Source organism: Callorhinus ursinus, unplaced genomic scaffold (assembly GCF_003265705.2).
Source record: "Callorhinus ursinus isolate GAN/ISIS: 27379988/994484 unplaced genomic scaffold, GSC_fseal_2.0 scaffold49, whole genome shotgun sequence".
NCBI classification, from domain to species: Eukaryota; Metazoa; Chordata; class Mammalia; order Carnivora; family Otariidae; genus Callorhinus; species Callorhinus ursinus.
Window position 1 is genome coordinate 6,752,412 of NW_027397111.1, and position 26,448 is coordinate 6,778,859.

Sequence of the window (26,448 nt, forward strand, 5' to 3'; positions counted from 1 at the left end):
CTTTAAAGAAGTGTTAGGGAAACTGAGGCAAGAAGGAGACCAATTTTATCTGGGGAGGGGGAAGGCTGGATAGATATTCCAGAAGAGAGAGTATTTGAGTTGTGCCTTAGGGAGTTGGACAGATAGACAAAAGGAAGAAAAAGCATGCTGGGTGGAAGAAACAACATGGTGGGGGAGCAGGAACCATAACAGAGCAACTGAATGCTCTGCTGTGTGTATTAGTCAGGGCTCTTCCAAATGATGGAACCTAACTCAAACTATCTTACCCCCCAAAACATACATACATACATACATACATACATACATACATACATACATGAGGTTGTGGTTTCAAGGAGTGCTGAATGCAGGTGCTCGTTAGGTCATTAGCAATTGTCTCATCCCATCTCTCAAACTTCCTTTCATGTGGAATCCTGATGATGTGAGGCAGGAAACGTGCAAGGTCAGATATGGCTCTTAGGGAGCTGACTCTGATAGGCAGTGGAAGATGGGAGGAAGGGGAGAGCGTGAAGGTAGAAGCCTAGGAAGCAGCTGTTGTAACTGTGCAGGTAAGATCTAACGGACAAGAATGGAGAGGAGGCACAAGTTCCAGAGATATTTCTCAGGTAAATTATGATCAGGACTTGATGGCCAGTTGGTGGGATGTGAAGAGACTGAGGAAGGAGTGTGGAGTGACTCCCACGTTTCTGAGCAGCTGGGGAAAGTGGTGTCATTCACCCACTGAAGCGCTGCTGGAGAAGAGGCGGTTTTGGAGAAGGGTGGAGGTAGATAGTGTGAGTAGAGGAAAGAAGGAAGGTGGCCATGATCTTTGGAGTGCTCTTTATCCACACATCTTAAGCTCCCTAGCTTGTTGAACGCTTGGAGACCTGAAAGAAGAACACACTAGGGAAAGATAGCATGGAGGTGGAGCTCCTGATGGCCTTCCCTAATGGCAGAGTTTAGGACAGTACTGGGAACCTAGGTGGCTTCATGACTATTTGTTACAGAGGACCTGCCACAGCCACAGGCTACAAACCTGCTGAGGTAGCCCTATCTGTCTCCCTGGCCTGGCACTGGGCTGAAGTTTGGCTGGCTGAGTCCACTCTGGGCAGCTTCCCTGGGCTAAGGTGCGGGGGGCCAAGGATTCTGTGGTTCTTGCCTTGAGTTCACCCTCCCACTGCAGACCCTGCAGGGCACATTATTGACCTGGTCAATGACCAGCTGCCGGATATCAGCATCTCAGAAGAGGACAAGAAGAAAAACCTGGCGCTGCTGGAAGAAGCCAAGTCGGTGAGTGAACGATTCCTGACCCGCCGTGGGAGGAAGTCCAGGAGCGGCCCCGGAGACTCCCCGTCAGGTAGGATGTACAGGTGGCTGCCCTGAGCCCCTCCGAGGTGGGGTAGGGGATGGGGAGGGCCAGGACCCAGTTGTAGTGGGAGCCCTGCTTCCAAGGGGTGGCCTTTGACTTGCCTGCCCACAGGCCTGTAGGCACCAGGAGGACTGATACTTGTGGAGAGGATCTTGTGAAGACAGGGCATCTTACCCTATTTCAGAAGCTCTTAAAATACTGATGCAACTCTAGCCCAGAAAACTCTGCTTTTCCTTTTTTGGGCCTATTGTGTCTTTCTGTTTCACCAAGAAGTGTCAGCCTTTATGATACCCATGACACGGGTTCCCCCTCCCTGAATCCTACATAGAGAGAAATCCCTGTATGATACCCATGTGCACAGGCTCCTGGACCACCCTGCATGGATGGAGTCCTCCTGCGGTAGGAGCCTTATATAGCAGTTCAGAATCAGCCCCTGACCTGATGAAGCAGTCCCAGTTCCCAGGGGTCAGAAATACCTGAAAGGATATCTTTGTTAGGCTGAAGTCGTAAACCTCCATGAATGCTGGCCAGTTTGTGTCTGTCTCCACAGCTGTTTCCTCAAACCTCAGCCCCGGAGCTTCTCCGACATCCTCGCAAAGCAACTCGCTTACTGTCTCCACACCCCTTGGTGAGGTCCAGTGCCCCTGGCATTTCCTGTGCTGGCTTTTCCCTTTGGGTAGCAGCTGAGTCCGACCCCTGGCCCCACCAGGATGCATCCCATCTTACAGGCTTTCTAGTCAGGACCCCTGTTTGGCATCCCAGCTAGGCCTGGTGGGGCTGCCTCTGAGGAGGTGGATGTACTTTCTGTTGGGGTTTTGAGCTAGTGTGGGGAGACAGGCCTAGCCCAGGATGAGTCTAGGTAGGTGAGGAAGGTTGTGGGAAGGTTGGAGGAGGCAAGGTTGTGGGAAAGGGGCTACAACTGGTGCTTTCTCTGCTAAGAGAGGACTCAAAGAGAGGCCACCCCAGAGCTTATTTAGAAGGGCCTCTATTTGAGCCACTCTTTTCTTTTTGGTTTCTTCCCTTTCATTACACTGTGTACGGGGCCACACCCTCAAACCAGCTTGGAAAGGGGCATGGTGCCGGGGAGAACAGCCTGCCCTTGTCAGAGCTGTGGGGCAAGCTCAGGCTCTGACCAGTCAGCCTGGGTTCAGTTCCCAGTGCTGATACTTCCTGGCTGTGTGACCTTGACTTCCCTCTGCCTCAGTTTCTTCATGTGGTTTCAGTGCTGATTAAATGAGTGATCACCATAGAACCTGACATGTGGAAGGTATTCAACATGTCAGGCGTTACTGGCCACCAGACCTGAGCGAACCAAGGGAGGGCATTCTGGGGAGGTAGATGTGTTTTTGCTAAAGGGACAGCTGATGGTCTGGGGTGCTGGACATCACTCACCAGTGTCTGGACCATTCCAGGTTTGGATGCATGCAGTGGCCCACAGTCCCCTTTGTCTGGAGCACCACCACAGGTAACAGGGGTCCTGATTGGGGTTTCTATGCCAACTGGTCTCTCCTCTTACCCCTTAACCCCTAAGAGGGTCTCCACGACCTATTGCGATGACGGTGCTGGGAGGGGAAAGCATCTATACCACTTTGAGGGTATTTCAAGAGGAGATAGGGTCTCTTCACATTGCTGTCTGACTTGTGTTCACTTTCTCCAGCAGAAGGGGGATGAGGCCGAAGTCTCTTCACCTCACCTTGGCGAGCCTGTGAGTGTGAGCTCTGCCCAAGTTGGATGATGTGGGTGTGGGAGACACTGTTCCAAAAGTCTAGGCTAGCCTTGGGCAGCCTGCAAGTTGGTGTACGTGAGTGGAGGGTCAAGGCTGGGGAAGCTAGAAGGCTCCTCTGTTCTATCATGACTGGAAGTCTAAAGTGGAGGGGGTAAGGCGGCAGTATTCAGTGGAGGTCACTTTCACTATAACCCTATAACCCTGCACCTTCACTCAGGCCACTAGCCATAGACCAGGGGGACTGCTGGGCCTGGCAACAGGCAAGGCTGCTACTTTTGTCACTCTAGTAAAAATTACGGTAAAGTTCCAGTTCCTGATTGGGATTCTTCTTGGGGGCAGCCTGGAAAATCTGGTGCTGATGAGCACTAGAAGGGTGCTCAGAGCAAAGTGCTCAAGGTGATGTCGAGGGCAGCATGAAATACAATCTCATCTAGAAGTGGGGCTAGGATAGAGTCCTCTGGGAGAGTTTCACCACTCACACAAGATAGCCAGACAAATGCTCCTCACAAAGTGGGTGTGCCTTGGGAAATGAAGTAAGAGTGCAGAATCTTAGAACTTCTGCATAGTAAGATATCACCTTTGTAAGAATCACCGGATCCAAAGATCCTTAGCCTCTTTTGGATCATGGAATTCTCTGAGAAATTGTTGAAAGCTACAGATTCTCTCCCCAGAAAAATACATACAACTTGCACATTTAAACACACATATACATTTGCAACAATTTCAGAGGGTTCACAAACCTGATGAGAAATCTGAGTCCCTAACAGTTAAGGGCCTTGCCAGGAAGAGTCAAGACTAGAAACTGGGGCAACTGAGTCAACGCCAAAATTTGTGACTGCCCCCAAGCTGTCCTTTATTCCACTGTCCTCCACAGCTCCTAGCCCTTGGGAAGTTCTTGGAAGATTGTGAATGACAGGTCCCCTTGTCCTGTCTGTTTTATAGACCTCAGACTTGTTTGCAGATCCCTTTTACTGACTCAGACTTGACTGAGAAGCCCTCCCCTTTCACTCAGTGCACACACATACACACAGGCACCTTAGCAGGTTCTGTGGGGACAGAGGCGCCACAGTGGAAGTGGACCCACCTCTTTCCTCTCCAGCCTGCTTCCAGAGTCCCAGTTCTACCTTGTCTCTTTCAGAATGTCTCCAAAGGGCTAGCTGACCGGAAGCAGAATGACCAGAGGAAATGGTCTCAGGGCAGGCTGACTCCTCGTTCTCCCACAATTGAGAAGTCCAAAGAGATTGCAATTGAACAAAAGGAAAACTGTGATCCCCTCCAGTGCCCTGAGGCCGCACCCAAAGGCCCAGCTTCCGGCGTAGGCAGTGGTGGGAAAATGGCCCTGAATAGCCCTCAGCCTGGCCCTGCTGAAAATGAGCTGGGAAAGGCACTTCTGAAGACAGCCAGGGAAGGCAATCCTCTGCCTAGAGATCCAGCCCAGGGCTCTGGAGGGGTGGCTCCCCTGAGCCCCCAGGGCAAAGGTACAGCTGGAGAGCCGACAGGGTCAAAATTTGGCTCCAAAGCTGAGTTGCGGCCCCCTGCTTCGCGGCCACCCCTACAGCGGGGGGTCTCCTGGGACAGTGGTCCTGAAGAACCTGGCCCCCGGCTGCAGAAAGTGCTTGCTAAGCTGCCTCTGGCAGAGGAAGAGAAGCGTTTTTCAGGCAAAGCTGGCAGCAAGTTGGCCAAGGCACCCGGACTCAAAGACTTTCAGATACAAGTGCAGCCAGTACGGATGCAAAAACTGTCGAAGCTCCGTGAGGTAGGTTCCTGGGGGCCAGCTGGGCAGGGTGTGCGCTCCAGGTAACCCTGGGCTGAAGACCTCTGGGCTGAGCTGCTAAGCAGGGCAGCTGTGGCCTGGACTTGGGCCTTGTGGGTCCCTAAACTTCCCCACCCTGATAAATCAGGCCCACTGTGCAGCATCTTCTTCATAAATATGTTTCAGGTGATTTTACCACACTTACCAGGGTGAGGTCAGTGTGGGATATAGTTGCCACACAAAGCCACATTTTAAGGGGAAGGCAAATGTATGGCGGGCACGTGAGCCCTCAGTACTGGGCTGTGTTTTCCCCTCCAGCCAGAGTTGGCAGCTCATAAACAGGAAGCCCTTAATAGAGTGCCTTGTCATGCCAAAGGATGGAATAGCTTTTCCCTTTGTCAGGCCCCGAACTTTTCTTCCTGATGCCTGTTAACAAAGGGCCCCAAATCCATCCTTAAGTATAATGACGGCCATGAGGGGCTGCTCCCTCTGTGGTGAATTTCTTCCAGTGTCCATGATGTCCCCAACTTTCACTGGCCATCAAACCAGGCACAGTAGTCTCCCATGGGGCTGCCACCCTATGCAGGGGGTGATTGGGAGTATCCAGCAATGTAGGGGACAGAGATAGGGTGTGAGGGTGAGAAGAGATTAACAGGACAAGGAATCGTTATCCAGTCCCATTTCCCTAGAGGGCCAACCCAGGCTACAGGGGCTCCATGGGGAGGGACCTGGCACCCTCACAGCTAAAACTGGACAAGGCTCCCCTGGCTCCCCTACAGAATGCGTGTGACATGGGGAAGGAAAAGAGGTACCTGATAGCAGTAAAGCACAAGTGAGGAGGTTTCTGTGCTAGCAGGGACACATGTGTCCTATTCAGAAACCTCATTCCTATTCAGAAACTTTCTACAATTCTCTGAATTGGAGGCTCCGGGGAGCTGCTAAGGAAACAGGTAAAGGGCCCTGGCCAATTACTTCCATTTGAACCATGAGCACCCTCTGCTGGCCCCTTCCTTTCCTTCCTTACCAGGGGGCAAACCACTCAAGTGGGCCCTGCTACGACTGAAAATCCCCTCATAAGCATAAGTCACAAGGGGCGAGGAGATCTGTCAGACGTTAGAAGTGCTGGTCTGGTGCTGACTGACCTGTGGTCAGCATCCCCATCTCTCCTGGGCTTTGACTGCTGAGGCTCCGGGCAGTATTGTGGGGCAGCAATTCTCAGGCCTCATTTGTCTGGAGAGTTTAACAACTCAAGGGGTGCCATAACCAGCCACTGAGGAAATGGGGGTAGGACAGGTCACAACTCCTGGAAATGGGCATTTACTGCCCTGAACAACAGGACAGGAAGCTCTAGCTAGCTTGAAGCACAGTCATGAGCTCACCAAAATCATTTCCAGCAGAAGCTCCATAACACATCCAGGTGACCACCCTATCCCCAGAGCCCTGGGCTCTGCTTCTGTTTGTCGTATAGCTCTCAGCCACAGTGTGGCTGGAGCTCATTTGCCCTGAGGCCCACAGCCTTATTTAAAAGGCAGACCATGCCGGGGCGCCTGGGTGGCTCAGTTGTTAAGCGTCTGCCTTCGGCTCAGGTCATGATCCCAGGGTCCTGGGATTGAGCCCCGCATTGGGCTCCCTGCTCGGCGGGAAGCCTGCTTCTCCCTCTCCCACTCCCTCTGCTTGTGTTCCCTCTCTTGTTGTGTCTCTCTGTCAAATAAATAAAATCTTAAAAAAAAAAAAATCAAAAAAAAAAAAAAAGGCAGACCATGCCAAGGACAATTCTTAACCCGAGAAATGTGGTGCTAATGGTGGGGTTTCAGGCAAGTTTATGGACTGGGAGAGGAGCAGTCTTCCAGATGCCCTTCATATGTCACCATGTCATGACTGTCCACCCACCTTTGAGACTGCCCCACTAGGGGCAGCCTCCCACATAAAGCTGAGTGGTCACAGAGCCATAAACAGAACAAGAGAAGAGTTCCGCCTGATGTTATCATCTGAAATGTTGTTTTCTTTTCCTAAAAAGGAGCACATCCTGATAAGAAATCAGAACTTAGTGGGGCTCAAGCTTCCAGAACTTAGTGAAGTGGCTGAGCAGGAAAAAGGTAGGTAGGGTTGGGGCAGATGCTCTCCTCAGGCCAGGGCTGGATTCATTTTTACCAGATAAAAGGAGGTGAACGTGTTAACACTAGACTTCTGTCAGGGTCTTTGTCCCAGTGGCGAGTGTGGACCAAACACACAGGAGGCCCTCAGTAAATATTTGCAGATAAATGAATGAATCAGATTATGTTTCCTGCCCACTCAGAGAACCTCTAAACTTGTCTCCTTCAAACCATCCCCCCCTTCCAGACCCTGCCACCCCTCCCTGAGCCTTGTTAGCACCTAGGAAGCCTGGAAGGGTGACCCGGGCCTCAACTTTTGACACTTCCTTTTCCTCTCACACCCAGGAAGTCACTCAAATAGAACAGTTCCTCTTTTCAAGACATCAGAGTCATCTCTTGCTTTCTAATCTGCTGTCACCACAAAGTCCAGACCCCAGCCCTTTCCTCCCTGGCCTGGCAAGTCCCCCCCGTGGGCGCCCCCCCCCCCGCCCCCCCTTCAGAAAATAAAACTTTGGATCCCCTGCCCCCCCCCCTCCCCCCCCCCCACCTCCGGGCTCACCTCTTCTATGGGTCATGCTACCTGTAGTCACTCTTAGCACAGAAGCCTTCTGCTTAAGGATTGTTGTATGGGCATGCCCACATGCCACCAACTATTTTGGAAGCCCTGATCTGAAATATAGTTAACTAACACCTATCTATTCAACATTAACAAGATTCCCAGAAGTAAAATTTCCAACTTTTTAAAAACTAATTAAAGAAAATTAACCATCTTTAGAGGAAATCTTTTGAAAAAAATGATACACTTTTCTACTTTTAATTTTTAATGCGCAGCTTCAAAACACTAGGAAAAGATTTATCTTAAAATTTGCCCCACAACCCCATAAATTCTGAAAAAATGCAATTTTTATTCTTTCCAGTATTGACCTGCATTTGTAAGTTTTTCACAATTGATTTGTGTAGCTATAATTTCTTGTTTCTACTTTTTGAACTTCTTTCATAACTGATTCCATATATTTTGACTTGTCCTTTTATTTATCATTTAATGGGTGTATCTTTGCACTGATGCATTGATTGCTGGGTATTTCAGATGTTTACAGTTCTTTTAACCATGATTAACCAACCTGCTCTAAACAACTCTATACTCATAGTTTTTTTCTTTCTTCCTTCAAGTTATTCCCTTGAACAAATTCTCAGGCTTGAGATTCACTGGGTCAAAGTGTAGAAACATTTGCATTTACCAAATTGCTTCCAATGTAGACTGCTACCTGCAAAGACTGAGGAGTCTTTCTCCTAAGAACTACCAGCACTGGACTTTGCTTTGCTTTCACTCCTTATGGGCCAGAATATAGTTAGAATTAGAAAATAAATGCCACTTTTTTATTACTTCAACTAATTTGCTAGCAAGCAAATTCAAATTTAATCATTTTAAATATTTAATTACTCTGTTTTTTTCTTAGTGGGTAGATTAGCTTTTCATCTCTTTACCCAAGTGTCCATATGGGCCTTAGGTTTTTTGTTGGTTTATTTTTTGTTGGTATATATGTAAACTCTATAGATACTAACCTTTACTATACTTTTCTCTTGTAATTGATTTCTAGTTTCATACCATTACACTTGGAAAAGATGCTTGATGTAATTTCAGTCTTCTTAAATTTATTGAGAGACTTGTTTTGTTCCTGTTAACATGATCTATCCTAGAGAATATTCCATGTGCACTTGAGAAGAATATGTATTCTATTGCTTTTGGGTAGAATGTTCTGTATATGTCTATTAGGTCCATCAGGTCTGATGTGTCATGTAAGGCCAATGTTTCCTTGTTGATTTTCTGTCTGGATAATCTATCCATTGATGAAAATGGGGGTATTAAAGTCCCTTACAATTATTGTATTGCTGAAAATTTCTCCCTTTAGGTCTGTTAATATTTGTTTTATATTTAGGTACTCCTATGTTGGGTGTGTAAATATTTACAAATGTTATATATCCTCTTGTTGGATTTGTGTTTTTCTCAGTACTTTTTCATCCCATCATTTTTTGCTTTTTAACAAAGCAAATGCTTAGTCCAGGACCTGGGATGCAGTGATCACTCTAGTTATAGCAATTGTGCTAGTTAGTCACTATAGTAATCCCTGTACCATTTTTTTTAGAGAAATTGTAAAGTTTTTATAATCATCTTTGCCTATCTTTTCTTTTGAAGTCTTCCATTATTTAAGTCACTATAAAAACATTATTTCTCCTTAATTGGGATAGCAAATCTATTTTCTAATAGTTTGTCTATAGTTGGATCTATTTATATTTATTTTGCTAATACCTGTGGCATTTATTTTAAGATATAGGTATTTGGAAATTTAAGATCCTGTTACCTCGATAATATTTTAATAGTATGTATATTTCTTATTATTTGTGGCTTAGACAATCATATACTACATTCTTTTTTATATATACCAAACACTAGTTCTGAGCCCTTGATTCTCTTTTATTCTGATCAATCCTGAAGCATTTTAATTACTGCTGCCTTATAATACAAAATTAATATATTATGTAAGGTTACTTCTCTCTCACTGTTCATCTTTTTCAGAATATTGATTATGTTCTAGATATAAAGATTCAGTGTAAAATAATGGAAAGAGCAACTGGACAAAAAGTCAGGAGATCTGAGTTCCTGTCTCGGTCCAGGAACCAACTGAAGGAATCTTTAAATATGTTCTTCAACCTCTGTTCCCTCTTGGACTAGCTGACCTCAGAAGGCTCTTAGCTCTAAAATAAGATTCAAGGATTACAGGTCTTTTCTAATTTTGCCTCTTACCTACCTATTTCTCTAAGTGAAATTTATGCCATTTTATATAACATTTTAATTGCGATTGCTCTAAAGCTACACACTGGATTCAGAAGAACTGTCCCAGTGTTGTTTGTTTTATAGTTTATAGACTTTTAAATTACTAACTTTGAAAACATTTAGTTCTCATTCGGACACATGGTTTGTCCCTCTATTAATTTGGGTTTTCCTTTCTTTTTCCTATAAAAGATTGAAGTTCTTTGTACAGGTCTCCATATCTCTTATTGGGGCACATTCTGTATATTCTTACCTATTTATAAAGAAGACTCTTTTCATTAGATTTTCCTAGCTGACAATCAGTGGCATAGACGAATGCTGCTTGGTACTATACATGTTTCTTGTATATTAAGAAATGGTACAGGGATTACTACAGTGACTAACTAGCACAATTGCTATAACTAGAGTGATTATTGCATCCCAGGTACTGGTGTAAGCATTTGATAATATTTCACTTAATGCTCATAGCAAACCTAGGAGGTAGGCCTTACTATACCCATTTTACAGATGAGGAAATTGAAGACTGGGGAGGTTAAGTTCACATGGTTATTAATTTCTGAAGCCAGGTTTGGAACCCAGATGTGACCAAATCCGAAGGCTCTTGACCACCTTGCACAATGCCTTTTTCACGTTCATAATCTGTTATTTTTATTTTATTGAATTCACTCTTTGTCTTGGTTGTGTATTTGTGCATGTGTGTGTGTACTTCCCTTGTGTATCTGTCTATGTTTTCTACTTTGGCAACATTCTCTAATATGATAATGGTGATAAGGAGAACACTTGCCTTGTTTCTGTTTTTAATTGAATTGTTTTTGTGTTTTTATTTGAAGACTCATGTTGTGTCTGATTCTTAAATAGATGTACTATTTTATTATTTAATATTTTATATTACTAAATAGAAAAAGATATATGTAATAAAAGATAAAATATATAAAATATAAAATTATTTCATATAGTATATTTATATATTTTATATATTTTGTTTATATATACTATATATTTTACATATAGAGTATAGTATTTTATATTTTTATTATTTTAAGGAAATATTCTTGTCTTTAAAGTTTCAAGATTTATATTGAATTTTATCAATTTGCTTTGGGTATCTATTGAAGAATTATGTAAATTATATCATTTAATATAATAATAATTTTCCATATTTAGAAATAAACCCTGTGGCCCTGGAATAAAATTCATTTGGTCATGTTGTATTTTCTTTTATGTGTACTCCCAAATTTTCTCCGTATTTCTTTTAAAGTATTCTGCAACCTTTCTGCATTAGTTAAGATAAAATCTAAGTTGCTGTGACGTAGAGGCCCTGAAGTATGATAACCTATAGGGTCAAGAAGAATGTCTCAGCCTTGAATAATGATTCTAAGGCAAGCTGTCAGGTTAGCAGGTGGCTCTGCTCCACATAATCATTCAGGGACCTTAGTTTCTTCTCTGCATTTCTATACATTCTCCTAGATGTATCTTTATAGAAATACATAAGTTTTGCCCTGGGATAATATCTTAGAAGTGGAACTGCTTGATCAAAAGTCATTATATTTAAATACATATACATATTGCCGAATTAACATAAAAATTATACCAATTTAGATATCTATGTGCCCTCCCTCTCGTTTTTCTCTCATTTCTAGGATCTGGGTGGTTAAGAGCTCAAGCTTCAACACTTAGCTGCATAGCCTTGGGCAAGTTTCTTAGTCTCTAGATGGCTCAGTTTGCTCATCTATATAATGGGTATAATAATAGTACTATAGGCTGATATAATGTTTTTATGTGATACTGGTCTTTATTCCAGCAGAAACCTGCCATGCATTTTAATTCCTATAATCGAGGTTGTAGAACTTTATCACACATGGGATGTTGTCCTGTGTGCTCCACAGTATATGTAGGATGGTGCTGGAGATGTGGTGAGCAGCCACATGTGTTTGACTGATATCTGCCAAGTGGGGACTTCCTTTTCCTACATTCTGAACATTCTGAATCATCCCCTCTCATATCCAGGATGAAAGACTTTGGGAGCCCTCACTGAAAGCTAAAGAGGCTAGCTCTTTTTGCAAGCTCTAATTACAACAGTGTATATGAGCTCATAGGGAAAACTCGAGTCTCTTATGATGATTGTTGGCTGTTCCTTTGGGAGATGGGGGAGATCCTTATCAGAACATTCTGGAATCTTAAGAAGTTTGGCTCTCCTTCAGTTTCTGAAGATTGGTAGGCTCTTTCCTGCTGCATCTGGTCTTTCCAACAATCCAAAAAGTTCTCTTCACAGATCATTTGTAGGATGTTTGGGTCCTAGTCATTTGCAGGCCATTTCAAGCCAAAGATGTGAGGCTGACTGTGAGCTAGTTCCAGGCGGCATGCTGGGAATGCAGAGGTGAAAAAGACCCAGCTCTGCCATCAAGAAGATGGTCTTTTCTTGGCTGTCATTATTGGTTTCTTCAGCTACCTCAACAACCTCTGTCCCATCTCTCAGCACTCCTGACCTCCTCACCCAGCTCAATCCACTGTCCATACTCAGCCAGAGGAATCTTTGAAATTCAAGTCTGTTTCAGCAGCTTCAGGGGCCTTCATTCTGCTCTTCCCCTGTGTAATTAACCCTGTTCCCCTTTCCCACATCTTCAAGGGCCACTCTCCTCCCTCTCAATATTTTGGCCTTCCTTCAGCAACTCATTCCTCCTTCTTGGATTGGCACAGGCACAGAACCAGGAATGTTTTTCCTCTCATCCTCTTTGCCTAATGAACTCTCATTCAGTCTTTAGATTTCTGCTCAAATGTCACTTTTCTAGGGAACATTTTTCCAGTACCTCCAGATCCTTCTGTCTTTTTTTTTATTATTATGTTCAGTTAGCCACTGTGTAGTACATCATTCGTTTTTTTAAATTTTTTTATTGTTATGTTAATCATCATATATTACATCATTCGTTTTTGATGTAGCGTTCAATGATTCCTTAGTTGCATATAACACCCAGTGCTCCTCACAACACTTGCCCTCCTTAATACCCATCGTCCTGTTAACCCCTCCCCCCAGCTCCCGCCCCCACTGAAACCCTCAGTTTGTTTCCTGGGATCCATAGTCTCTCATGGTTCCTCTCCCGCTCTGATTTCTCCCCCTTCAGATTTCCCTCCCTTCCCCTATGGTCCTCCGTGCTATTGCTTATGTTCCACATATGAGTGAAACCATATGATAATGGTCTTATAAAATCTACCACGGTATGAAATGTGATGTTTGAGTGTTTCTCTAATTAATCTCTGTCCCATGAGGTAACAAGCTCCCAGAGGACAGTGACCTGTTTTGCTCAGCATTATATCCCTAGCTCCAAGTTTGTTGCCTGAATCATAGTAAGCACTCAATGAATACTGAAGAAATGAATGAGCTCACCTTCACCTTCTAGGAGAGGAAACACAGGGTAGACAACGTCACTATAATACATTGTGTTAAGACTTTACAATACAAAGTACCTAGGAACACAGAGGAAGAAGCAAGCAGCTCAGTAGGGGTGAGTGTGTCAGGGCAGGATTCCAGGAGGAGCAGTTTTGAGCTGAGGGAAAGAAAGGCATCCTAGGCAGGGGAAACAGCAGGAGCAAAAGCACACAGGCACCTTCTGGTTCTCGTTACGTTTCAGGAATAGAAGGGATCCCATGTGAACTAAGTGTGCGTCACGTATTTTAGAGAGATGGGCAGTAAGGGCGGAGTATAAGTGGGAAGCGGGGAGAGTGAAGGTTTTGAGGGACAATTAATGAGTTTGAACTTCATTCAGGACCCCTTGGAAAGCCAGAGAAACATGCAGATAAGGAAGCACCAGGATTAAAGCTGAGTTTGGGGATAACTCTTCTCAACAAATTATGAAAGCTGTCCTGAAATGGGAGAGGCTGGAGACAGGGAGACCGGTAAAAGGGTATGGAAACAGCATGGTGAGAGGTGATAAGGCTGTAGATTGAGATGGACAGGAGGGGACATAGGAGGGACAGGTTTGAGAGCTATTTGGAGGTCAGCTTGGCAGGACTTAGTGAGGAGACAGGTAGAGGGGAGGACCAGAAAGACAACCAGGTGTGTGTCCACATGGCCAAGGTGGGTGATGGTGTCATTAATGAGGATGGGGAGAAGAAGAGGAAGGAGCTCACCTGAGGAGGAAGACAGCAAGATCAGATTTGGATGTGTTGTGTTGAATGCCCATGGAGAGCAGCTTGGATGCCCCAGTCTGGCAGACCTAGTTTTGCATCTGGTTCTACCACTAATTAGCTGGGACACTGGGAAATCTACTTAACTTAGCTGAGCCCAAGTTTCCTAGTTTACAGAAAATTGGCTTAGCAGTATTTGCCTTGCAAGGCTGTTGTAAGGAATGAATGAGAAACTACATCTAATGCAAGTTGATGTTTGATAATGGTGGCTGTTGAAATTGTTTTCATCATCTTGATCCAAGGGACAACGTCTAGAAAGTGGTTGGATATCTGGACATGGAGGTTGAGAGAGGTGTGGGAAGTCCCTCTAGACACCCCCAGTCTGAGCTCGGAGCCCTCAGATCTCAGACAGGGAAAAGGCCTCCTTGAGAAGATCAATCTGAGGAAAGTTTATCCCCGACCAGTAGCTTTGGCCTTTTGCGGGTCATCCTGAGTCTCAGAGCATCTTTAATCAGAAGTCCCAAAGGTTATTTTTCTAAGTCCTGGAGATTGCCAGAAACAAATGCTTTCATTGGAACGAGCTAATACCGGCAGATATGTTTAAAATGGTTCTGTTAAAATACCTCCTGCACATTATCAAAATATTCAACTAATAGTGAAAAATACAAAGAAAGTAAATATAGCTTCTAACAAATGCCCTCTTCCCCACAAATTCAGGAGGAAGGGAGGAAGGAAGGAGATTATGCTATATTGCTAGATGTACTTATTTTAGATAAAAAGTATGAAAATTTAATTGAACTTGAATTAAAGCAGAGTAAAACTGTGGGAATTACTGAGTTTTGGCAATTTCTTCCTCCAGAGAACAGAGATTAGTTTTTTTTTTTAATTTTATTATGTTATGTTAGTCACCATACATCATTAGTTTTTGATGTGGTGATCCACAATCCATTGTTTTCATATAACACCCAGTGCTCCATGCAGTACGTGCCCTCCTTAATACCCATCACCGGGTTAACCAATCCCCCCTCCACCCTCCCCTCTAAAACGCTGTTTGTTTCTCAGAGTCCATGGTCTCTCATGGTTCATCTCTCCCTCCAACATAAGGAATAGCATGGAGGACATTAGGAGAAGGAAAGGCAAAATGAGGCGGGGGGGGGGGGAACTGGAGGGAGAGATGAACAGAGATTAGTTTTTAAAAGTTTTAAAATATACATTATGAAATGCATTAAGAGTTTGGAGTCATTGAGGTACTTTTTTTACATTACATGTTTCAAATTTGGATTATTGACTTCCTACGGGAAAAGATGAAAATGACAGCATTTCTTCCCACCTTCATATTTCTTCCCATCCTTCCATCTCCACAGATACAAATGATAAATTATTCTTTTTTTTTACTGTCAAGGCTTTAACATTTACATTCCATTCTGTAACTATAATTTCCATAGTTGGTTAGCCCTAAGCTTATATGTAAAAGGATTTAATGCTGACCGTCAGTCTCTTTATGATCGCTCACCATTCCCTAGTTTATGATTTTGATTTATGTCTTGTTTAGCTAGATTTTATTATCCAATAGTTTTCCTAGAAGGGCTCAGAGGTGCTGTTTCCTGAATTCTACTATGTTTAAAAATGCTATCTTTATTCCTGAAGGACAGCTTGGCTAGTTTTAAATTCTGGGTCATTCTTTACCTCAGAACTTGGTAGATGCTACACTGTATTTAATGTTGTAGAGAAGTCTGAGACCAGCTGATTTCTAGCAGCCCTCAACCTCCACCTCTCCCGGTAGATGGGTTACTCTTTCCATGAGGGCAGTTGGAGAAGCACTTCTTTATACATATCCATATATATATATATATATATATATGATATATATATATGGATATGGATATACATGTATATATATGGATATGGATATATATATGGATAAAGAAATATATATATTATATTTTTCCTTAACATGACATGCTCTTTCAATCTGCAAGTTCAGCTTTTCCCTCAAGTGAGGAAAATTTTCTTCTCCTATATCTTTGAATATGTTCATTGTTCCTTTTGTTTCGTTCACTAGTTCAAAGACACCACAATCTGTAAATTTCTCACCAATATCTCAACTACAGGTCCATTATTTAATCTCTAAATACTTCAGTCTTTCTTCCTTAGTTGCCATGTAGTTGCCATGACATTGTTTTCATTTTATTTCTTTTTGATATGGATATTTTCACCTGGATTTTCTCTTTACCTAGATATATTGTAAAGGTCAATTTTCATTGACTCCTTCCTACTTTATCTGAGATCTCTGTCTTCTTGCAGTGCTTAGCTGAAGACTGGGTATTTTGTGTCTGCTTTATTACTGCTTGGGTAGTGGGGAAAAGGGGAAGTTCAGATGGAGCTGTGGGCAGTCGTGTTTGTGGGATTGGTTTCTACTCTTTTTCTCTAACTTTGTTCATACTCCAACACGTGAGTTTATCACACCACAGTGTGGGCATATCTTATTCTTTTGGGTAAGTAGTAGTAGATTATAGATTATTTTCCCAATTCAGGGTAGAATTGTAGAGACAGTCAGCCCAGGTGTTTATTTTCCAGACTTGGCCCAACTATTCCCAGCAGCCATTCTCACTCCCCTGCCAGACGGAGGAAGGAAAAAGTAGACAAAATCCAAGGAGTTTGGTCGCTATGCTATTTTTCAAAAGTGGTGGTCAGGGGTAAGAGGCAGCTTCAACTGGGGCTTTCCATGTGTCTCCTGCCCGCACTTTATTGGATGGGCTTGCTTTATTTATTTTTTCTTTTGTCTTACTTCCTGGTAAATCCCTCCATATTGTTTGAGATAATCAGCTCTGGTAGAATGCTGTGCAATCATTCTGCTTTTCCTCTCCCCTCCTACTCAGTAAGAAAAGCAAATAGCAGCACAGGCAGTTTTTTCCCTTGTTGGAGTATTGTTGTAGTAGCATGGAGATCCTTCCTTTCTGAAGAAACTTTCTGAATTTCCTCTGGAGGCTGCCTGCTCACCCCCTCAGTCTACTTCCCTTCTCATTCTGTGGTATTACACTCTTGCCAGAATTCTTCCTCTTAACATCTTCCTCTCAGTAATGATTCTTTGAGGAAAGAAGAAAGGGCTGTCAAGGGTGGGAGCTCTACATTTATTCCTAGGAAGTTCTGTCTTCTCTAGCCATTGTTTTTAAAGATGATTGCCTTTTCTTATATTTGAGAGTTGCTGGTATATTTATGGTTGGTTTAAAATTTTTTGTAATTGTTGACTTCAGGAGGAGGGTGGCTGATTTAGGATCCACAAGTTCTAGGATCACCCTTCGGATAGCCATCTTATCAGAACTAGAAGGCCTAACTAGTTATTTTTTTGGTGGGGTAGGGGAGGCTCAACCTAGGTAACTTCTCTAGGCAAAAGCCCCTGTTATGGCTTTTACTTGATTATTATTTCTTGTATGGCTCAATTATATAGATTTCTCAGGAGTCCACTGCTTAATTATCTCTCTGCTGGGTGCCGTGTGGATACATAAAGGTATAGGAAGGCCAGGGGCACCACAAGGTTTATCATCTGTCACATGGAAATGGCAGAGAGCAGTAAGTGCCAGGACAGAACCCAAGAGATGACAGGTAGCTAAGAGAACATCTAATCCAATCTTATATCCAAAGAAGGATCACTGACTACCCCATTTCTGACAGATGGCCCTCCAGACATTGCCAGGATATCCTGAGTGTCAGCAAACTCCTGAACACTGTTCTGTTATTGGGAAATTCAAAATATTTAAATATTCTTTACCTTGAGCCAAACTATAAATCCTCTTCTCTCTGCATGGTCTCCTTTGGAGAAACTTCTAACTCACATGACTCCCAATCTTAGCTGCACTTAGATGGCTACCACAAGTATGCCTCTAGTCCCGATCTCTGGCCTGGCCTACAATTCTGGAAAATGACTGAGCTGGTTGGAAACCTGCCCATGAGAGATGGTAGAACATGGATAACTGCGGGATGAAGATACCTAATTTGGATCAAGTAAAAGATTTGAGGCTTTTAATCCTAAATGTACCATAAGCCCATAGTAAGGTACAGTGAGTCTACCCTGCATGGATAACAAAAGTTAATGCCAGGGACATTTGCCCACGTGTTCCTGAGTTAAGTGCTTGTTAGAGCATATCTGGCAACAACCAGAATGTGTGCAGGAAGGGGATGATATCTAGAGGGCACAGGCCATAGTGGGTGACAACCAGCAGTTGGAAAAACAAGGGTAAAGCCTGGAGAAGGGAAGCTTTAGAGAGGTACAAGAACTGTCTTCAAAGAGGAGAAAGATTTATGGGAAAGAGAATACTTGGTTGGTTCTTTCTGCTTTCAGAGCACAGACCCAGGGTAGTTTTATGAGATAACAAAAGGCTGTTCATTGGTTCTTTTAGCTAGGAGGCACCTATTTCTGAGATCTGTAAAAGATCTAATGACCTTAGCTTTACCCTGGAAAAACACTGTTTCTATTTCTATGTTTAGGGATATGGAATCAGATTTCTAGGTAGGACACTGGTGATTGAACCACTAGGAAGAATAACTGGGCAACAGGCCTCCCGAGAAGCCTGCCAAAGAGAGGGGACTTTTCCAAATATTACAGCTAAAGAACAACTAGCTTTCAGTTGCCAGAAACCAACCTTGAACCCCAAACACGGGAGTCTGCTTGGTACTGTGGGAGCAATGGGAAGAACTAGAATTTAAAGCAGATGAAATCGTTTGAAGTCTGACTATGCCAGTTACTAGTTTTATGACTTTAAGTTATTAACCTTGCTGAGTCTTGACTTACCTACTTGTAAAATGAGATGATTAAGTTCTAGCTCATTGGATCATTGTGAAGATAAGATAACAATGATGAAGGCCCTAGCATATAATTAGGTTCTTATAAACTGAAGCAAGGTGCCAACAGTGCTACTGTGGTTTCAGACATTTTATAAGTTAAGCACTTTGTTTTTTTTCAGGGCTCCCTTCTGAACTGTCCTCAGCTATTGAGGAAGAAGAGTCAAAGAGTGGCTTGGATGTCATGCCCAATATTTCTGATATGCTGCTGCGCAAACTGCGGGTCCACAGGTCTCTCCCTGGAAGGTAAAATTAGGGCATGGGTTGTATAGGACACTGTATTGGGTAGGCCCTGTGTTAGACTCTAGATGGGACATAGTGGAGCATGGGCCTTGATTTTTGACCCCAGAAAGGTCAAAGTCTAATGGTCCAGACAGGGCTAATGCTCCAAAATAAAAAGAATAACAAAGAGCCACATAAGGTGGTTCTAACTCAGAGCAGGTGGGTTTTATTGGTGGGCATAAGGTATCATCAGAGGCTCATGGCTGCAGAGGGTGGTGGACATTGGCCCAGGAGAAATGGTTTCAGTCCGAGATCTATCATTGACCCGTAACTAAGAGATTCTCGGTCTGATATCTGCATAAATACAGATGTAGAACATTTGGAACCACACGAAGAAGGATTGCTTGGAAAATCTACCAGGCTCTTCCACACATGGGGAGAAAGTGACTTCACTTGCCTAACATCAGCCTCCTCACCCATACAACAGAGGTTATAAGTGCGCTGTCATTGTAGAAGGCTGCACTAGCTAAAAGAGACAGTGTGCAAGCATGGTCTTAACCATGTCAGCACATGATAGACCCTTGATAACTGGATTGAAAAGTGAATAGTTTGTAATATAAAGGAGAGAAGAGAGGGTACCACTAAGTAATAGGAATTGGGTGGGTGCCTGCAACTGAGGCATCCTGCCAAGCTCAAGTAACCTAGAGACTAAATTGTTGGGCGCCTGGGAAAGGCCATTAGGAGGAGAAATTAGACATAACAGAACTCCCTGATTTGGGGGAAAGGAAAACAAGTTTTTCCCAGGGGATGTGATATTCAAACTGCCTATTATCATCACCTAAAACAGTCATCAGGGCAATACCCAGAGGGGCCTAGCAACTAAGCCAGAATCAGGAAAAGTGCCAGAAACAAGTCAGAAGCAGGTTGCAACCACAGCTGGAGGAGGGCATGGGTGGGGCCAGTTCATCTCAGGGAAGGCAGAGTGGGGCTGTCCAGAGGCAGGAAACTGAAGGAGAAGCATGGCAGCTCACTGCAGGTTACAGAGCATGTTTACATGCTGTGCCTTTTGGTGTTTGTAACAACCCAGTGGGGCAGAAAAGGAAGATTTTATCTTCAGTGAGGGAAGAGAGGCAAAGCAATGTGCTAGTAAGTTACAGAGTCAGGAATTGAACTCAGGGTGGGCTGACTGCAGACTCAGTGCATTTCCATCTATACCAGGGGCCTGTTACAAGTAACAAAACTATCACTGGTACTGTTTAGTCTAAGGAACAAAGCTGGTGAATAGTATTATTGGCTTCTTTTTCCTCAGTAAAGTTGAAGATAATTAGTATCGTTAGAGCTCACCTCCAGCTAATTAAATTCCCCCAGCTTCCCCAGGAGAGGGAAACTGAGCAGTTCTATCTTCTGTAAGTTAATAGCTACTAGCTACCAACCATGAGGTCAGACTGGGTCTGTGTGGGCCCGCATGGTCAATGAATTAAGATAAGCTTCTGAACCTGTGGTCCAGGCTCTCGGATTGAGGTCAGTGGCTCTCATGCATTGTGTCAATAGCCACATTGTCCATCCCCAAACTCCCTGCTCCAACCACTATAACAGGCTCCCGGCTCCTGGCCTCAGTAAAGGCTCTTTGCAGCTTAGGCCCTTGGCTGGGCCCAGAACTCTCTACCCCTGGTTTGGGGCTTGGGACAGATAGGCAAACAGTTGCCCAGCAGAAGGAAGCCAGAACTTCAAGATCCCTTCCCTTAGAAAAAATATGGGGAAATTACACTTGAGTTTTAATATGAAGTGATTGGTTTCATGGTCTATGGGGGCTATGTGAATTGGGACTGGACCATACCAAGAAGGAGCTCATAGAGTCAGCAGGTTGAATGAATTCAGTAGAAAAATCAGGTCTGGGGATGCCTGGGTGGCTCAGTCAGTTAAGCATCTGCCTTCAACTCAGGTCATGATCCCAGGGTCCTGGGATCAATCCCACATCAGGCTTCTTGCTCAGCGAGGAGCCTGCTTCTCCCTCTCCCTCTGTCGCTCCCCCTGCTTGTGCTCACACTCTCTCTCTCTGACAAATCAATAAATAAAATCTTTAAAAAAAAGAAAAAGAAAAAACAGGTCTGGAACCCAGATTACGGACATGGTCAGTGGTTGATTAACAAGAGTGCAAAGAGGACTTATCACTGGATCAAACACCAATAGGAGCAATAAATACGCACTTAATCAATAAGTAGTCATTGAGTGCCTATTATGTGCCAGACATTAGAATGGAGAACAAGCAAGCAGACTGTTATTATGGCATTTACATTCTAGGCAGAGAGACAAATAATATTCAAGTAACTAAATGAACAATTCCAGATAGCAAAACTGCTAAGAAGACCATGAGATAGGCACATACAGAGAATGACACAGGAATGCAACACTGGGTAGAGGGTCAAGGAAGGCCTCTATAATAAAGTAGTAATCAATATGAGACATGCAAATGACAAAATGAAGTCATCCATGCAAAGATTTTGGTGAAGACATTTCCAGACAAAAAGCACAGTAATTTCAACAAATGGTGTTGGGATGAATGGATGCAAAAGAGTAAAGTTGGAGTAACTTTAACCTCACACAATACACAAAAAATTAACTCAAAATGGACCACAGGCCAAAATGTAGAGCTAATGCTATCAAACTGTTAGAAGAAAACATAAGAACAAATCTTCAATACTTTGGGTTAGTCCATGGTTTCTTAGATATGACACTAAAAGCACAAGCAATAAGAGAAAAAAATAAATGAATAGAATTTCATCAAAATTAAAAGCTTTTATGATGCAAACAATACCATTAAGAAAGTGAAAAGACAACCCATGGAATGTGAGAAAATATTTGCAAATCCTGTATTTCATAAGGGATTTATTTCCAGAATATACAAAGAACTCTAACTTAATAAAAAGATAACTAATTTTTTTAAGGGTAAAGGATTTAAGTAGACATTTCTTCAAAGGATATATATGAGGTGTCAATAAGCACTGAAAGGATGCGCAACGTCATTAGTTTTTAGGGAAATACAAATCAAAATGTTAATGAGATGCCATTTCACATCTACTAGAACAGCTACAATAAAAAAGGTGGACAATAACTAAGTATTGGTGAGGATGTGAAGAAACTGAAGTTCTTGGTAAAATGGTGCAGCCACTTTGGAATAACAGTTTGGCAGTTCTTCAAAAAGTTAAATATGGAGTTACCATGTGGCCCAGCAATTCTATTCCTTGGTATATAACAAAGGGAAATGAAAATATGTGTCTACACAAAAACTTATACACAAATGTTCAAAAACAGCATTTTTCATAATAGCCAGAAAGTGGAAAAAACCCAAATGTCCCATGAATGGATAAATAAAATATGATATATCCATACAATGGAACATTATTCAACCATAAAAATGAAGTATTGATATATGCTACCACATGGATAACCTTGAAAATATTATGCTAAGTGAAAGAAGCCAGTCACAAAAAGCCACATGTTGTATGTTTCCATTTATATGAAATTTCCAGAATAGGGACATCCATAGAGTGAGAAAGTAGATTAGTGATTGCCTAAGGCTGGGAATGGGGGCTGGGGGAGATGGATCACTAATGGGTACAGTGTTTCTTTGGGGGAATGATGAAAAGTTCCAAAACTAACTATCGTAGATTGATGGCTGTATAATTCTGTGAATATATTAAAAATTGCTGAATTATAAATTATAAAAGGGTAAATTTTATGGTATGTGGACTATATTTCAAATAAAGCTTTTATGAAAGAAAGTGGGGATAAAAAAGGAAAGAATAGTAAATGCAAAGCCCCTGGGACCACAATGAAGTCTGTTTGAGGAGCAGAATGGTCAATGGGTCTGGAGAATGGGAAAAGGAAAGTCTGGTAGGGGCTGGTTCACAGAAGACCTTGATTTTATTCTAAGGTCTATTTAAGGGAGTTTAAATTCTGAGGCAGGCATTGCCATCCCAAAGAGTCTCATTGTACATCACTTGCTGGGTTCCGTCTCTTTTGAAGGCCCACGGCTCTGGCCCCTAGCTGTCTATACCAGTTCATAAGATAGAGCTCTCTGCATCAGGAGCTGGCCATGTTATGTGGCTTTTTTTTTTTTTTTTTGAGTCCTCAGGGCTTCACACATTTGAAAACTCGTGCTCTATAGCAAAAAAGCAGAAAGTGAATTATCAAAATAGTAAGTTTGGTTAATAATGAAATCAGTATATTTCACATACTATCCAAATAAAGCTAGGAGTCAAAGGCAGCTTAAATTCGTTTAAGCAATATGTGCTCTATATGACAGTCAAGATTATGTTGGCTGACCCACAGAGGAAAGGTCCTGGCGGGTGGGGTTGTGACAAGCATTGTAATACAGCATCAAACATCTTTGCAGTTGTTTTGTCCCATGCTCTGTACTCTGCTGACTTGATGGCCATCAGGTCTTGCCTCATCCTCACAGGAAGGCTCTCACAGTCCTTTGTCAGGGGTGAGAACCAGCCCCTTGCAGAGACAGCTGACCCCTACCTTTGCTCTTGGGGTCCCTCCACACCCGTCAGAGGGAGGAAGCTGTGTTTCCTGAGAATCTTATCGATGGCGCACTCTGTTGCCAAGTCCTGTGACGCTGGTGGGACCCCTCCCAGTCCTCCCACCCCAGCACAGGAAAGGGCCCATGCATTATTTACATTGGGTTCAGAACAGGACTAGCTTTAGTCAATAGCAAGAGCAGCAGTAGCAAGTGAGTGTGCAAAAAAAAGGACTGCTAACTGTGGGAATCATACATGAAGAGGAACCTCTCAGAATGACACCTGTGTGCTGGCTGGGACTTTCTTGCCTGGTCTCTGATTCCAACCATCAGAGGAGGTTCTCACTATGGGGAAGAACTCTGGCCACCCTTTCCTACCTTGCATTCTCTGGTCTACGTGCACTCATGTCACAATCCTCAGAGACAGGAGGAGGGTCAGGCTTTACAGACCTGGGTAGCCCTGAAAAAATTATAAAGGCTACTCAGATGTGTACAGTTTATAAAGTATATAGCACATGCATTTTCTTACTAAGTCCTCACAACAAGCCTGTGAGTTAGTCATAATAATAGCTAGCATCTCCTGAATGCCTACTCAGTGTGGATGTCATGTATAATACAAATATGTACACACACACACACATTTACACATACATACATAATAAATACGTGTGTGGATGTCATATGTGTATGAATATATACATACATGCATTTATACATATATATGTCTGTATACATACTTATAATGCTCCTGCAAGGTAGATATTATTCCCATTTTACAGATGAGCAAACTCAAATAACTTGTCCAAAGTCACAGATAGTACAGGTGCTGATGGAGGACTGATGCCAAGATCTAATATTTTCCACCACCCTTTCTCTGTAGGACTCAATATCTGGGCAAATATCTCATGGTTACAGAGCTCACACAAAGGGTACCCTGCATCTTTTCCATTTCACCAATTCTTCTTACTACATTCCTGGAAAGACATGGTCTGCTGGTTGTTCAAAGTCACTTTTTTGTTTATTTCATAGGTTGGATATAGTTCATTTGCATGTCTTTTCTTTTTCACAGTGCCCCTCCACTCACTGAAAAGGAAGTTGAGGTAAGTGATTCCAGTGTTTTATGAAATTTAGTGCCTGGGTTTGACTAGGTTTATTGAAAACATTCCCTTCTCTAGCCTCTGGCCCTGACAATTCTGTACAAAAACAAGAATGTGTGATTGTGGGGTAATATGGACATTGTGATCAGCCCTACCGAGACTGCTGAGACTCTCATCCCAGGTAATGGAAGATTTTGGCAGTTTTGGTCAGAGATGAGAAGGTAGCTGGAAATTCCACATTTCTTCAAGGATGGTTTATGCTCTTTAAAAGTATGACTTAGATACACAAAGTTAGCTGGGAGGCTGCAGAATTGAATCAAATTTATTTCAAAATTATTAACAGATGGTCAGATTTCAAGTTTTCAACTTTGGTCCAGAGGAAGAAGATTCTTTCTGAGGGTTCCAGACATAAGGAAGGTAGCTCAGCCAAGGTGGGAGGCTGTGCTGTTAGCTCACCAGCCTTCCCTGATTCCTCCATTACTCCCCTGGGGCCTCCTTGTTTCTGTAGAGATGCTATCCCTATGGGGTTGGTGAGTGAGCTGAGAGGAACATGTCTGTATTTCATTCTGGTGAAAGGGTAGGGTAGATGGACAAAGAGAGTGCATCCCAGGTGAGGTGGTGAGGACCCCAACACCAGCACTAGTTTGTTTCCAAGACAATTACGTTGGAGTTAATGGAAGGAAGGAAGAACCTGGATGAGTCCAGAATCTCTCTTTACTCCAGGTTGGGAGAATAGAAGGTTTTATAGTCTTTGTAGCATGGTTTGCCACTGATAATAAGAAAATGAACATGCCCTTTCTGAGACCCAATGGACTGGATAAGCAGAGGAAGACAATGTGAAATGTTTGCCACAGATAGTAATAATTACCTTGCACACAGGTATTGCACTTACAGTTCATCACACACTCATATCCATCCTTTCAACTGATCTTCCAAGCAGTTCAGAGAAATTGGTAGAGCAGGAATTAGAACAAAGGAGGAAACCAAGTGATGAACTAATTTACCCAAGGTCCCAGACCCAGTGCTTAGCCGAACCAACATTTAGACCCAAATATTCTAACTAAATACAGGACTCTCTATATCACACTGCCATGAAGGGGATAACTCAGGTATAGAAAAATAAACATTGAACATTACTGATAAACTTGACTGGACTGAGGCTTGGGTAGGACAGAAAATCCCCACCCACTGACACTGGTGAAGATGGGCTATGGGCAGTTTGTTTAATGGCCAGTTTGTTTAATGGCCAGCTCCTACCTGCAGATGTAAACTGACACAATCAGTGCTCAGCATGGTGACAGTAGCACAGGTTTTAAAATCAAATAGTGTAAGGTTGAATCCTGGCTCTACTACTCCATGTCACCTTGAACAAGTTAATGACCTCTCTGGTCTCAGTCGCTTTACCCATAAAGTGGCCATAACAGTTCCTATTGCAGAGGCTTTTTGTGGGATTGAATGAGTCAAGGTGCACAGAACTCACAACAGTGCTAGCATATAGTAGATGCTTAATGAGGAGTAGCTTCCAATGTTGCCATCAATGTTGTTATTGGGTCAGCTCAAGGCCTTTAGTTCTAGCTGGAGATGTCTACCCACTGTGGGCCATATCACATGAACTCAGAAGTTCAGACAGAGTTAGCTCACGCCAAGGGTATAAATCTGCTACCACTTGACTCAGGGCAAATGAATGGTATAAAAATGAAGGCCATTGCTTCTTCCTGTGTAGAGTCCATCTGTCTATTTCTCCTCCCCAGTAGTTTCCTATCATGCCAGGAGTTTCATGTTTGCTCAGTCCACCTTGCAAAGTTTCATTCATGCATCCTGCATTTTTGGCATGGAATATTTGTTCCAGAAAACTTCTCCTAACAGAATCATACCTGGCCTTATTTAATCTCC

General features: G+C 43.1%; 1 protein-coding gene across 5 annotated transcripts in view; it reads left to right on the forward strand.

Annotated features, from left to right (window-relative positions):
- IRAG1 (inositol 1,4,5-triphosphate receptor associated 1) overlaps nt 1-26,448 on the forward strand; it is a 119,365-nt gene that overhangs the window by 64,830 nt on the left and 28,087 nt on the right. For 2 of the 5 annotated variants that reach the window (XM_073882915.1, XM_025848398.2), the window contains 8 exons: nt 1,163-1,336; nt 1,899-1,976; nt 2,761-2,813; nt 3,006-3,053; nt 4,213-4,830; nt 6,845-6,923; nt 18,834-18,957; nt 24,528-24,558. In XM_073882915.1, the coding sequence (XP_073739016.1) occupies nt 1,163-1,336; nt 1,899-1,976; nt 2,761-2,813; nt 3,006-3,053; nt 4,213-4,830; nt 6,845-6,923; nt 18,834-18,957; nt 24,528-24,558 (1,205 nt within the window). Of the gene's footprint in view, nt 1-1,162; nt 1,337-1,879; nt 1,977-2,760; nt 2,814-3,005; nt 3,054-4,212; nt 4,831-6,844; nt 6,924-18,833; nt 18,958-24,527; nt 24,559-26,448 lie in introns of those variants that run through there. The other 3 variants (XM_025848399.2, XM_073882917.1, XM_073882916.1) reach the window with 3 other exon arrangements.